The sequence below is a fragment of the Suncus etruscus genome, chromosome 6 (genome assembly GCF_024139225.1).
Source record: "Suncus etruscus isolate mSunEtr1 chromosome 6, mSunEtr1.pri.cur, whole genome shotgun sequence".
NCBI classification, from domain to species: Eukaryota; Metazoa; Chordata; class Mammalia; order Eulipotyphla; family Soricidae; genus Suncus; species Suncus etruscus.
In genome coordinates, this window is record NC_064853.1 from 11,696,767 (window position 1) to 11,710,717 (window position 13,951).

The 13,951-nt window shown below is 38.7% G+C and overlaps 1 protein-coding gene across 1 annotated transcript in view; it reads right to left on the reverse strand.

Moving 5' to 3' along the window:
* The window catches only part of SGIP1 (SH3GL interacting endocytic adaptor 1), a 216,755-nt gene that overhangs the window by 37,200 nt on the left and 165,604 nt on the right, over positions 1–13,951 (reverse strand). Inside the window, exons 16-17 of the mRNA XM_049774428.1 lie at positions 10,736–10,801; positions 9,723–9,782 (exon numbers count right to left, since the gene is read on the reverse strand). Coding sequence (XP_049630385.1) covers positions 9,723–9,782; positions 10,736–10,801 — 126 coding nt within the window. The remainder of the gene's footprint in view (positions 1–9,722; positions 9,783–10,735; positions 10,802–13,951) is intronic.

Genomic DNA, 13,951 nt, shown 5'->3' on the forward strand with positions numbered 1-13,951 from the left:
TCAAGGGATTCAAATCACTGTCGTTCTGCATTTAAGGCAAACGCCTTACCTCCTTGCTATCTCTCTGGCCACAAATTAGAAAATTATTAACTAAAACCTTTCTATTGCATAATGTCAGTCAGCTGAAGTATCCGAGTCTCCAGAATATTATCTTAGATTCTCCCTAGCTTAAAAATATAAATTCCTCATATTTTCCTAGCACATTTTTATAGGCTATAGTGGCATTACTTTAATATGCCTCTGATAGAGTGTGCCTTCTCTTCTAGTTCTTGGTAACAACTTGAAGATAGAAACTGTATTATTTCATTCCCATCCATCTTAACAGGGCAGAGAGTACAGAAGATCTTATGGAATGCTTCTAAACTAATATTCAGTGAAGGACTAAGTGAGTGAATATTCTTCTATTTTTCTACTCAATCATTGACCCTCATTCTCTTTATTTGATCTAGAGATCAATTTAACTTAATGTTAGGTTTCAAAACTGCAGACACATAGCTACTCTTTTCAAGGCTTAGGGTTTATCACTATTGCTGTTAAGTTATTTTCTCAGCTGGTAACTTCATTTTCTGGTGAGAAACCCTCTTTTAGAGTCAAATTATGTATTCAGGGAAGTAGGGTCTAAACTTGGAGTTCATCTCTTCCTCTGTTGGAGAGGGAAAGGTTTCAAGGTTGAACAAAGCAAAAGCAGCCCAAACTATAAGCTATTTCACAACTGCTAAACTGTGTTCATGTATTCTGGAGTGAGGCACAGTAAAAAACAATGGTGCATTCTGGATTATATTGACCATAAAATGAAGAAAACAAACCATCCCCAGGGAAGGAGATACATGAGGAAGTTCCTGGGGTTGAATCACCACTAGTTTCAAGAGATCTATAGAAACATAAATAAGAAACAAATGCTTCTTGGCTATAATAATTTCTTGGTCCATTCCCTTAACATTCCTCATTTACTTCGAATGTGACTTCAAAGTATAAATAACAAAAAATACCCTTCAGAGCTATCAAGTTCTAACATGCCATGGAAAAATCTGAAATTCATCGTACAAAGTGAAAGAAATACATCAAGGAGGGCTATATTGTGCAACTAGATCAGACGAGCAAAACCATCAGAAAGATGGTGTTTGCTGGAACTAGGGTGAGGGGGCAGACATGAGTAAGTAGAGCACAGGGGACTTTTAGGGCTGTGGACTTATTTTATATTATAATAATAGATAAATGTCTTGATGTATGTGTTCAAAAAACAAGGGTGATTTCTAAGGGAAAGTTGGACTCTGCTGTTATGTCAGGTCACTGGAGGTACCTCAGTTATATGATAAATTATTCTAATAAAGGATGTTAATGGAGGTTATGTGTGTTGGGGATAAAAAGGGTTAAGGGAAATCTCTATACTTGGCCTCAATTTGACTGTTAATCCAAAGCTATTCTAAAAATCTAAATATTTATATACAAAACAAACACCTTTCATATTGCACAGTTTAATTTAAAATATACCTAAGTTTTGAGATTTTCCTAATCACCTCACAGTGGCTTTTGTACTTTCCACTTTTATGATGATAAAGCAGATGCTCACAGACATTCCGTCTTCAAGATCACATGTTTTACTGAAGGGTACAGTCAAAATTTGAATGTTATAGTGGTTTGAAATATAGGTTTTATAACTTCACAGGGATTATCCAGAAACTGATATCTGTGAAGTTTTGCAGAGGCCAAGGTGTGTGATTAGTGGTGTGATCAGGAGTGTGATCAGTGGTGTTCATATTTATGGCAGTAGCACCTCCTATCTGCTCAACCTGTAAAAGGATATTTACACTAACCAGATGCTATAGCATGCTAGTTCAGGACAAAATCTTCCACTATGTGACAAAGTGGAATATTTTGACCCAAATCCTGTATATTCATGCTTACTCTAGTTTCCCCTTCACATGATTTAGTCCAGACATAATGCCAAAACTGGGAGCAATTTTCTGATTCTGATATTAAAATTTTATAATTCTTGGCATAAGGAACTTTTGTGATGGGTACTGTGAGACTTCTATGCATAAAAAGGTGAAACGTTGTGCTTCCCAAACCTACAAGGTATTGTAAACTATGTAATTGTAATAAATTAATTATTAGGGTCTTAACTTGAAAAAGATCCAAAGAGAAAGCATGAATTTTCTTTCTTTGTTTCTGCAGCATGTTAAATACAAGTCTCTGCACTTAGAAACAATTGTCCCATGCACATGAAGTTTCATAGAAGGCACATAAGACTCTTATTCAGATTTTTCCAGTGGTCAAATGGGTATTTTGAATGCCTTTATAACAAGTTGTAGAATAGTATCACGCATCTATGGGTTTTAAGAAAAATTAAAAACATTACTGTAATAAGGCCCCAAAACAATAGAGTTAAGGAATGGGAGGGCCAGAAGGACCAGCTCACAATTTGAAGCTCACCACAAAGAGTGATGAATGCTGCTAGGAAAATAACTACACTAACAACTAGCACGACCGTGTTAAAGAATGAGAGAAGTAAAATGCCTGTCATGATACCGGCAGAGGCAGGGGGTGGGGGGCATTTGTGGTGGAATGTTGCACTGGTGAAAGGGGGGTATTCTGTTTATGACTGAAACCCAACTACAAACATGCTTGTAATTTAAGCACCATTGCTTAAATAAAGATTTATATAAAAAAAGAAAAAAATAGAACAAGTTGTATCTTTTAATTAAAAAAAACAACCCTATAACACTGCTCCCTTTTCCAGTTTCACACACAAATTTTATAATCACCTGAGTGATAAGAATGAGATAGAACTTTTGTTATTAAGAGTCTGCCTCATGGGCCTGAGCACAGTGGTAAGGCATTTACCTTGTGTGCGGCCAACACAGGACGTATCCTGGTCCTATATGGTGTCCCAAGCCTGCCAGGAGCAGCTTCTGAGAGCACAGAGCACGGGGTAACTCCTGAGAGCAGCCAGGTGTGACCCCCCAAAAAATATAGAGTCTGACTTATTCAGTTGCCCAAGTTGAACTTAATGAGACAGCTTTTGAAGTCTTGGGCCTCGTTGCCAAAGGAACCAACCATGTAATTAGAGAATTAGACTTTTGAGCTGCACCTTCCAGTCTTTCAAGGAGAAAACTTGGAGAGAAATATAACATTATGTTTCACCAATGACTATCAATTTGCTTATGTCACAAAACACCCCAAACGAACAGTTTCACACGGTGAACACAACCAATTATGAATGAGCTATGACTCAAAAGAGAACACATGAAATATGTTAGTTTATATTTCTCTTTCCTGCTCTTGAATTGAGTACACTTCACAGGTGTGTAGTTCACTGAGTTTTGTGGGCCATTCTAGCAAATCATCAGACTCAATAAGGGGGTTGTGTGAACCTTGGTCTTATATCAAATCCATCAGAAATACAAGTGATAAACTGAGACTTGGAATTGGTGTTTGAAGAAGAGGGGAATAGTCTTATGTGTCTGTGACTTTAATTTGAGGGTTCAGCATTGCTTGGGGAGTTAGTGTCAGAATGGTTTGGTGTGAAGGAAAACCCCATTGCATCTCCCTTAAGTGTGTCAGAAGAGATTGAATAATTTAGAGAAGACATTTCTCTTATTGGCTCCCTGCTCTATCATCAACACAACAGCTGTATCCTATACATGAATGAGGCCAAAGAAACAGGAATGAGATCACAAGGAACAAGTACAATTGAAGCATGTTGGCCAATCCTAGAGATTTTCAGAACAGGGAAGCTCTTATGTTTTGAAGTAACAAGGTAAATTCTGAACAAAACTTTCAGCAGATACCTTGGTGGGATCCATAACAGCTTCAGCTTCACTGGCATTCTCTTAATGGGTATAATCTATTGAAATAGATTCTATGTGGCCTTTAATTATTCAACAGGAATTATTTTTACATTTATATACATTAAAAATCAGATGCCCACAACTCAGTTGCCCGGTCCAGCTCCATGAACTCATTATTTTCTCAAATGAGATATAAACCAAGTCATAAAATTTATAGGTACACTGGCCACATAATAGAAAGCTGGCCATCTTTGGGGGAGAAAAAGTTAGGCCAATTCCCTGCCCTGCCAAAGCCATGTCTGTTGCTTTCATCACTCAGAATCACTGTATTTCCTATGGCCCTGCTTCAACACCTATGATTCTCATTGGAGACATCAATCTGACCAAACTTCAGCTACCCTGGCTTTTGAGCTGATATTACCTGGGCTTTTGGAAGTGAGTGCAGGCATCCTTCCCCTGTAATTTTTTCCCAGAAGGCCTGACAGCTGAGTATTCACCCCTAAAATTCACAGTATCAGTAATAAAAGTGCTTTAAATTTCTGGACAACTTTATTTGCTTGATGCTGTCATCTCTATAGGAACATACCAATTTAACAGAATAGACACCTAACAAGAGCTTACTAAACTTTATACTATTATATTAATGATTTAATTGGATATGCAATATTGTTCACAAATGTGCTTTCTATTGTACTCCATTTTCCTTTATTTTTTAGATTTTCTTCCCTTAATTTTTCTGGTTTCTTTCTATTCTTTTTTAATAAAAACTTTGCTCTCACTTATCTGGAAAGAAACTATGTGATGAATTTTCTTTAAAGAAAGTAAAAAAAAAATCAGAAACTTTTTTTATTGGTTTCTGGTTTTTGGGTCACACCCAGTGGTGCTTGGTGTTTATTACTGGTTCTATCCTTAGAAATCGCTTCTGGCAGGCTCAGGGGACCAAATGGGATGCTGGGATTCAAACCACCATCCATCCTGGGTCGGCTGCATGCAAGGCAAACACCCTACCACTGTGTTATCTTTCTGTCCCCAGAATCAGAAATATTTTTAATCAAAAAAGTTTTGCCTTTATTTATATAGGAAATGGTTTCTATTTTTCCACCTACTTGGTTCTACATACAGCTATCATTTATAGAATAGGCACTCAAGGCCTTTACTGCAACTTTGATTGAAAAGGGCGAGTTACAATTCCTATTTGAAAGTGGATTTAGCAGAGCAAAGCAGTTGCTCTCCAGAAAGATAGTTATACCTTCCAATTTTCCTTTCTCAAGTGATTCTCAGGTGAAATAATCATTATTTTTTTGACTACAGGTGAAAGACTTGCCCTTCCAGCTTTCTCCAGATGCTATCAACACATCATGGCTGAGAAGCTGAGAGATTCAGGACATTGGCCATTTGGATTGTGTCATGCTTGTCACTAAGAAGCGCTATTCAGTAGCTTGTTGAAGAAGATTAGAAATAGAAAGTGCCCACATTAACTTTTCTTTTTCACAAAGATAACAGTTCTAAAGAGGAACTCAGCAATTCCTATCCTATAGAGAAAGAGGAAGGCCTTTGCAGAAATCTACTTCTCCTTAGGGCAATTTGTATAGAGAAAAGGACTTTAGTATGAATTTGAGCCAGAATGGGATAGACTTGGGACTAAAGTGAAACATGTCTGCAAAGTAGAAGGTTAAGCGTAGCATAAGGATTGGAAAGATGGAAGTTTAGTGTATTAGGGACCCCACCCAAGCACACTGTACTCTAAGAGACTGAAGGACATACTGTTGCAAAGAGAAGGACCATCCTATCCCTCTAGCCAGGTAGCCTACATTATTCATGCTGCTCTGCTCTTCCTGGTTCATCGAGAATACAAAGTGACTTAGGTTTTGCTGAATCTGATGAATTTCCAGCAGCACAGGTGAAACGAAATAATGGTTGCAGAGTACTTTGCACAAAGAAAGCATAAGAATGTTAGTTATTGTTTATCATATTTATCACTTTAGGTCCTATTTTTAAGACTGCAATCTGCAGGGCCAAGGGGAATGCTCAAAGAGCGTGACTACATGCTCTGCCTGCAGTGACCCTGGGTTCCAACTTGGCACCATATGGTCCCTTGAGTACCACCAGGAGTGACACTTAAACTCTGCTGGATATGGCCCCAAACTGAAAAAAAAAAAAAATTTTTTTTTTTTTTTTTTTTTTGGTTTTTGGGCCACACCCGGTGACGCTCAGGGGTTACTCCTGGCTATGTGCTCAGAAGTCGCTCCTGGCTTGGGGGACCATATGGGACACCGGGGGATCGAACCGCGGTCCGTCCTAGGCTAGCGCTGGCAAGGCAGGCAGGCACCTTACCTCTAGCGCCACCGCCCAGCCCCCTGAAAAAAATTTTTTTAAATTTAAATTCAGTCTGCAATGTAATCTATTATCCCTCCCTATGCTAGTTTTTATGCTTGGACTCATCACATCATTTCTTTAGACTTTCCTTCAGATGTGCCCAGCATAGTGAGAACGTACTTGGGTAAGCAATGTGCTCTTGTAGCATTGCACCACTTAATAGCATCCTAGATGTACAGGAAGGGTGACAAGAAGTTATGAAATAGTCCAAATGACACATGCCAGTGTGGACTTTGCCTAGGATGGGACCTGAGCTGTGCGTGTTAGTGTTGGAGTCTGGGAAACTGACAAAGGCAAAAAGGCCTGGAAATTTGCATTGGATTGGACCTATAACTGACTCTATCGCACAAAATTTTCCCTGGAAGCGTGGAGGGAAGGGGAAGAACCGGAAGGTGAGGCCCCAGGAAGCTGTAAATATATACAGAAGAGTTCCTACAGGTTGTCAGGAAAAGACAGTAGCCAGAGGGCCACTTTGCCCCAGGGAGAGGTTTGGGAAATGTCAGACTCAGGCTGCCTTCTGGCCCCTAGAGGGAGCTGGGATACAGAGGGAAAAATATGGGTGAGTGATTAGGCAGAAAACCAATGAATGCAGAGAAGGGTGCTGGTAAGGACAGCTTGGTCCAATGGCATTCACTCTAGCCTGTAGGCTAGATAGAGGCAGCTATGTGCTGAAGACAGAGATGCCAATGAGCCAGGCAGGCAGGAAGCTACTTAGTAGAGTACATCCACAGGGTCCCTCCCCCATTCCCTGAAACAAGATGATTTCATAGTCGACGAAGCGAATCGAGCAGTGACAGCCTGTTTGGGAAAACAGCTTGATGTTAAAATGCTCAGAGAATTGCCTCAATACTTCACAGTCACCTCTCCTGATTGTCAGATTATCTTTCCCTTCCTTTCCACTGCAGCAGAAAAAAAAAATGCAGCATCACCCATGGATTCTGTTCTAAAATGATGAGTCAAAAAGCCTACATTTTAAAAATAGCTTTTAATTAAGGGTGCAGGGCAACGATCAAGTTTAAGTGGAAGGTTTCAGTGAGATTGTTTCATGCGTTGGAATACTTGTGAGTCAGGAGGATTGTCTAATAGATTTCTGTCTCTCTTGCAAGATTTGAGCTGGAGAGCCAAACATTCCTGTTCTCTACAGACACAGATTCAGTGACCTTGTGTTCCGACTCACCAATGGCTCACGATTCCTGACTGACCCCAGCACTTGGTACATGATTATCCTAGGATAATCAATTTCATTTAATCAACCCAAGTATAATTTTGGAACTCTTCTTTTTCACCGTTCTTTGAATGAAGAGAACTATTAGTAATACTAACAACTACAAAACCAGTGTCCGAAAACATGCCAGAAGTTTGATTTAGTAAAACATACTGAGCGATTTAAAAAAAAAATGTAAATAAGGCAGAAATAGTCAAACTATTTTAAACATGGCCACTTCTAGATCATTTTGCTTTAGTAGCACAAAGTGAAAAGTCCTTCCAGTTGCTCTACCTAAAAACACCGGAGACAGAGGCACAGACAGGAGGAACATAAACCTTCCCAATTCTTACAACAGATGTAATGTCACTCTAGTGGCAAAATGTCATTCTTTGGTTTCTACTTGAGGTCATCTTAAACTACTTGTAGCAGCCTAAGAATTTTTGGTGAGGCAGGTGGGGCACTCATTTGTCCTCTAGTGACTTCTATCATCTTTGGGAAACTGCTTGGAAGCAAATTCCAAGACAAAGATAACCAAAGCTGGAGACTCCAAGAGTTTCTGTTCAAACTCTTGCATGACATCCGTGGGTCCCCTTGAGATGCCGAAGGGATTTTGGATCCAATAATTTTGGATTATTTACACTGGCAACAGCACTGACTTTAGTGAAGGGGCTCTTTACTAACAACATACTTTCCTAAAATTAAAAAGATATGCTTCACATTGCTTTTCTTTTATACATTCACTGATATTTATATCGATTCATTAATGTACATCTAACAGCTTCCACACTTATCTGTATTTTTAATTTTAAAATGCTTTTTGGTTTTGGGGTCATCTCTAGCAGTGTTCAAAGGTCTTCTTCAGGTTTAGTGTGTGGGTTGTTCCTGGCAGTGTTTAGGAGCTGATGTGGCACAATGGATAAAATATGAGCCTCCAGCATGCAGAGCATGTGCTTAGCCCACTGAGCTCTCTCTAGCCCTCAGGTATATTGGCTACTATAAAATAAATGAACCAAGGCAAGGTGGGCATCTGATACCATGTGTAAAATCCCCCCCCCCCCCCGTAGAGGGCACTTCTAGTAGACCTGTAAACAAGTAGACGACTTGTCCCCCACAGAGCTAGTGCAAAGCATCAGGATATTCAGGGACTGTTCGTTCAGACCAGGCGTCCTGCTACTATTCAATCTCCTCCAAGCTAAGCATTTCCATCTCCAGGGTCACTTTTTTAAGGAAAATTTATTGTTGTGAGAACAAAATCACATCCTACCACACTACTGAACACTAAAAAGGAGTCAGTCGTTCCAATGGTTGAAATCATGTCAAAACACAACAGCCAAGAAAGGAAAATGCTTTTTGTTTTCAAGAACTACAGAGTAGGAGAGAGCTCAACTGAGCTCTCAACTGGCTGAGCATTCAAATGGCTGAGCAGAAACTTTGCATAACAGAAGCCTGGGTTCAATTCCAGGCATTGCATGATCTTTCAGGAACCCCACTGAGGACCCCATAGAGATGAAATAGCTCCAGTACTGCCTGATATTGCAAATATTTATTCTTAAAATGAACCGATAAGTTAAATTCTTAAGTTAAGTTTTCTCTACAAGTTTAAATCAAATGTCTCTACTGGTAAGACAATTAAAACTGAAATATAAAACCAAAGAAAACTATTCCTTAACACAAATTATAACAAATTTTCCATCATTTAGATTAACCATCTGAAAGACCTGATATTTATATTTGACCCCTTAATCTTTGAAAAGATCGGCAAAGCTAGTAGTAGTGTGTTTTACTTTACTGGTACAAAAGAAATTTCAATAGACTTTATTGAAATACTCTCTTTTCTTTTTTCCATTTTCTAATATCCTACATATGCAGCATTCTTTAGCACTATGGTCTATGTATATTTGTATACGATCAATAAATGCTATCAAGGAATAAGAATTACCCAAAAATAAAGTTAAATGCCAAATAGCAACCAAATGTCCTAAATGTGTGTTATACTGCATTTGCAAAAATAAAAGTTAGCAAGGAGCCCTGGTTGACAGAGTTAAGTTCCTTGGACAGAAAAAAGTGTTTTTATTTATTTATTTTGGATTGGCCACCATTCATTAAATAACCAATATAAGCTAAATATTCTCTTAAAATTTTAAATATGAAAAATGGGAAATCCTGCAAAATTCAAATTCAAGTAATATTGTCTTTCATTTCAAAAAATTATTTTTCTAAGTAGCCATAGCATTTTTCTATAGAAAGTGGGACCAGGTCTTTAGAAACGAACTGGGATTTGGCAATGCTGATGGGGGACAAAGAAGAAGGGGTATAAATCAGAATCTGGTATGCTATGCACTACTTACCTTCAAAAGTCAAATAAAACTTTCCTCTGTCAAACCAAACGAGGGAAGGCTGTTCATTCTCTGTATGGCCAGGAGTTGAAGCGGGATGGGAAAGGTTAAGGAGAGGGAGAGAGAAGGACATAGTATGAGTTACAGAGCCAGTCATCAATCTCACTATGGGGAGGACAAAGGCACTGCATGCCAGAAGCGTGCAGGAGAAAGGGAAGGCGGATAGTCTACGGGTTATTCTGCTTTAAGTCTAGCCTGCTAGTTCAGGACACAGGAAGCAAAAGCAAAGCTATGGATGTCTAAGGGATGGATATGTGTGGTTGGCAGCTTGACACTCAGTCAAGCCTCTGGGCGCAAGGAGTGGAAGACTTCCTGGCCATGCAGGGCACCAGCATATTTTAACTGCACTAGTTTGGGTAAATGGACTTTCAGCCACGGCTGCACCCGTTTCATCTTCCATGTCATCCTCTTTTAGGTTTTCCAGCAGATAAACTTGGAGTGACAGATTGTAGGAAACCTTTTAGTTTAGATTTGCAAGGACTACAGTACTGCATATCAATTTCAAATCAAGAGAAGAATCCTCTATCTGCACCCCCCCCCACCCGGAATCATCTGAGCACCCAGAAACAAAGCATCCTTCATTGATATACCAAGGAGAAAAGAAGATGACTCACGGATCTCTGTCATTTTTTTTTTTTAATTAAAAAGAAGTCCCTTGACAGATAATTTGGAGCAGTTAAATTATTCCTTTCTTGAAAATTCTCAAAGCAAGAGCATCTCACCTTTGGTGAACCTTTCACTGAGAAACTGTCATGCAATCTGCAGCTTTTTCATATGTTCACTTAAAAAAAAATTCAGTGGCATGAGTTCCATGATGAACAGGATATAGACATGGTGCATCTGAGAGGCACTTGACGCTCTAGAGGTGAGTGGCATGTCCATGGAATTGAAAGCATTCAAATGGCAGAATGGCTTGGATTTTTGAAGTCTAGAGAGCTACAGAGGTCACTCAGCTAGCACCATACCTGCAGGCGTTTCACAGCGCCTTTCAAACGAGGGCAGTTTGTCATAAAAAACATCATCTTCTGACACTACGAACCAAAGAAATATAAAGGAATGGAAAACAAAAACACAAAGACAAAATCCCAAATGACACAGAGCCATTACAGTTTACTGATCGAAACACAGGAATGATTTTGATGGAGAAAGAAAAAATAAAAAAAAAACACTGGACAGATGACCACGCTACGAACAGTGATGTGCATATTTCAGAATGATTCTAGGACCAGAAATGAACACTTGAAAGATGCCAGATTTTAGCATCTGTGAACTTGGCTGAAGTCAGCTCCAAGTCCCCACTGATTTGGGAGTTGTTAAAGCACTTGCATTAATAATTGACTTTTGTAAGTGTATTTCATTCAGACACAGCTCCACGGCTCTCGAGTGGCCACATATCGATCCATCAATACAACATCCTGACAGATGTTTGACAGCTAACAGGGTCACTGGCATGCACTCTCCCTTTGGGGCAAGATGAAACTTTTAAAGTAACCCCCAAAAGGGGCTGGAATGATAATACAGTGGGTAGGGCATTTTCCTGGCAAGTGACTGATCTAGGCTCAATCCTTGGCACTCCATATGTTCCCCGAACCTTCCAGGAGTGCAGAGCCAAGATTAAGCCCTGAGCACAGCTGGATTTATCCCTAAAAATAACCCCCCAATAGCAACAGTATGAATCTGAGATTCTTGAATGACAACTAGCATTTCCATTTCATCGCTGTCCAAATTCAGCTTCACTTTAGTAAATAGATTGATAATCTTAAATAACATCCTTGCAATCCCATCTTTGGTTTTGGTACTCAGCGAGGGCCAAGAATCTGTGCAAATCAACCATAATGGTTGCCAGGGGGCACTATGGATCTCAGATATTTGCAAATGATCTCTCTGCTTACTAACAACTATAAGTGATAAGGAGTTTTACTCCATGTGATTAAAAAGGAAGTTTTCAGTGTCAAAGGCTCTACAGGCATTATTACAACTTTAACAGAAAATTGAAGACAATTTGTACAGAAACTAAGAAAGGAAAAATACTACCTACAACATAGGGAAGTAAGATAAGGGCATACGTGCAGTTAGTACAATTATTCCATAAAATAATTTTGTAGGGGAATAGGAATATAATTCAAAGGGCTAGATAAGGCAAGATCTCACAAGAGAGGACCAGGGCAAATAGAATGGACACTTTACCTATTTCCAGAAAATAGAAAGGAAAAAGTTTCATTAAAAGTAACAGCATCAACACTGTCTTTTCTTATTTAATGCTGATATTACCAGTTGTTCTCAGCTCAAAGTTAAAAAATGTATATGAATCATAGGCATTGTATGCCTAAGCTATTTTTTTATGGTAGTGATAGATATCGAGAGCTTAGAGAAGAATATCCTAAATAAATCAAAGAATTAAAGAAATGAGTCATTGGTTAGCGCTGTGCTTGGCTTAAACAAGGGCAGCACTCAAATTCAATACACAAGAAAAGACATTGTTTATGCTGTTAAAAACTAATTGTGGAAATTGCTTCAAATGGGAAAGCCAGTACTGGAGAGAGCCAAAAAAACATTAATGACAAAATAAAAGAATGTGGTAAAATATCAAATGCAAACTTTAAAAACGTATCTAACTTCAGGTGTTTGTTTTGGGGCTATATTATGGCAGTGTTCTATTCATGGTTATTCCCAGCTCAATGCTCAGAATTGCTCCAGAAGTCCTCAGGGGACCATGTAGTGTTATGGGTTGAACCCAGGGCTTCCACATGCAAGACATGCAGTATAACCCTTTGAGATATCTCAATATCTCAAATATCTGCAGGTCTTTATTATTTCTTTTAAAGAAAATATCTTCAGTTCAGAATTTTCACCTACATAGGAGGGAGAAATTATTGCAGAAACTATTTTATTTTATCCAGGCCCTATGGATACTGTATTTGTATCCAGTACTGAATACAAATCACTTATGCTCCAAGTTCTGCACCAAAGGAAGCATCAAAATTCACCTTATGCTCCCTTTGGTGCCTGTAAATGATTGTTTTTCATTCATAACAGATTCCTAGAATATTAAAGAGGCAACAGAGAAGGCATGATTAGCAGTGAAGGAAGATAATTAATGATGCATTTTAACAATGAAGAAAAAAGACTATCATTATGTTGGTCTTTTTTCTTCTGAGGAGATCCCAATAGAATATACTGCAAACATTTAAGAAAACAATCATCTGCAGTGTGAAGAAACAAGCATGAAAGTCATTTATCTCTGTCTCACTATCTAGGAGTTTGTTTCTCAAAAAATGTCAAACAATTTCCCTAGTTTCATAATATTAATAAGGTTTCACCCAAAAATCAAATAGTGAAAGTCCTGGGAGTCTTTCCCAAATGCAAAGATAATTAATTGACTCTAAGATGAAACTTCTTCACATTTTAGTCTCTTAGAAATTAGAATAGGTCTTAAGGTCCATGTGATAAGCAAGTATTGTGTCAGAGCTCAATTCTGCACTTGTCTCTCCTTTCCTTAGTCATCTATAAAATAATAGTGTATCTATTTCAGGCTATATTTTTTAAATTATGAAGTCCCATTACTAAAAAAATCGCTTCATTATTTGAGCATGACAAGATAGAAAACCTTCTCTTCTGTGTGATATCAGATTTACCACCTCATAAACACAGTTCTCATGAAAATGTTCAGGCTCAGAGACTTGCAGGGTCAATTCTATGCACTGCTATGCATAAAGATGAAACTTGCCCATTAGTTCCAACCACATTCACCCCAACTTTGGCTCCAAAGTTAGAAGAATGTTAATATAAAGCATTGTGGTGAGGGGGAGGAAAATGTCACACTACCAACTTTAGGGCACATGCTACTAAAATCCTTGAATATCCTCAAACTCTGGAATGCATCGGGTTGACATGCCAAGTCCACCATGGACAGGAAGCCCTTCAACAGCCAAAGCACATCATTTTCCCAAAGGGAAAGAGCAGCAATACAAGAAGTGCTGGGCAGTCATTTGAGCATGGAGTCACTTGGAAAAGAAGTAGCTGACAGGGGAACCACACAGCAGCAGGAGATAAAACAGGAGAGGGAGATTTCTGGGCAAGAAAAAAATTCAACAAAAATAATAGAACCAAAATCATTAAATCAGAAAGATATGCAGAAAGGAAGCAATGGATTTGTCCTTTGTGGGGACTGTACTTATTAT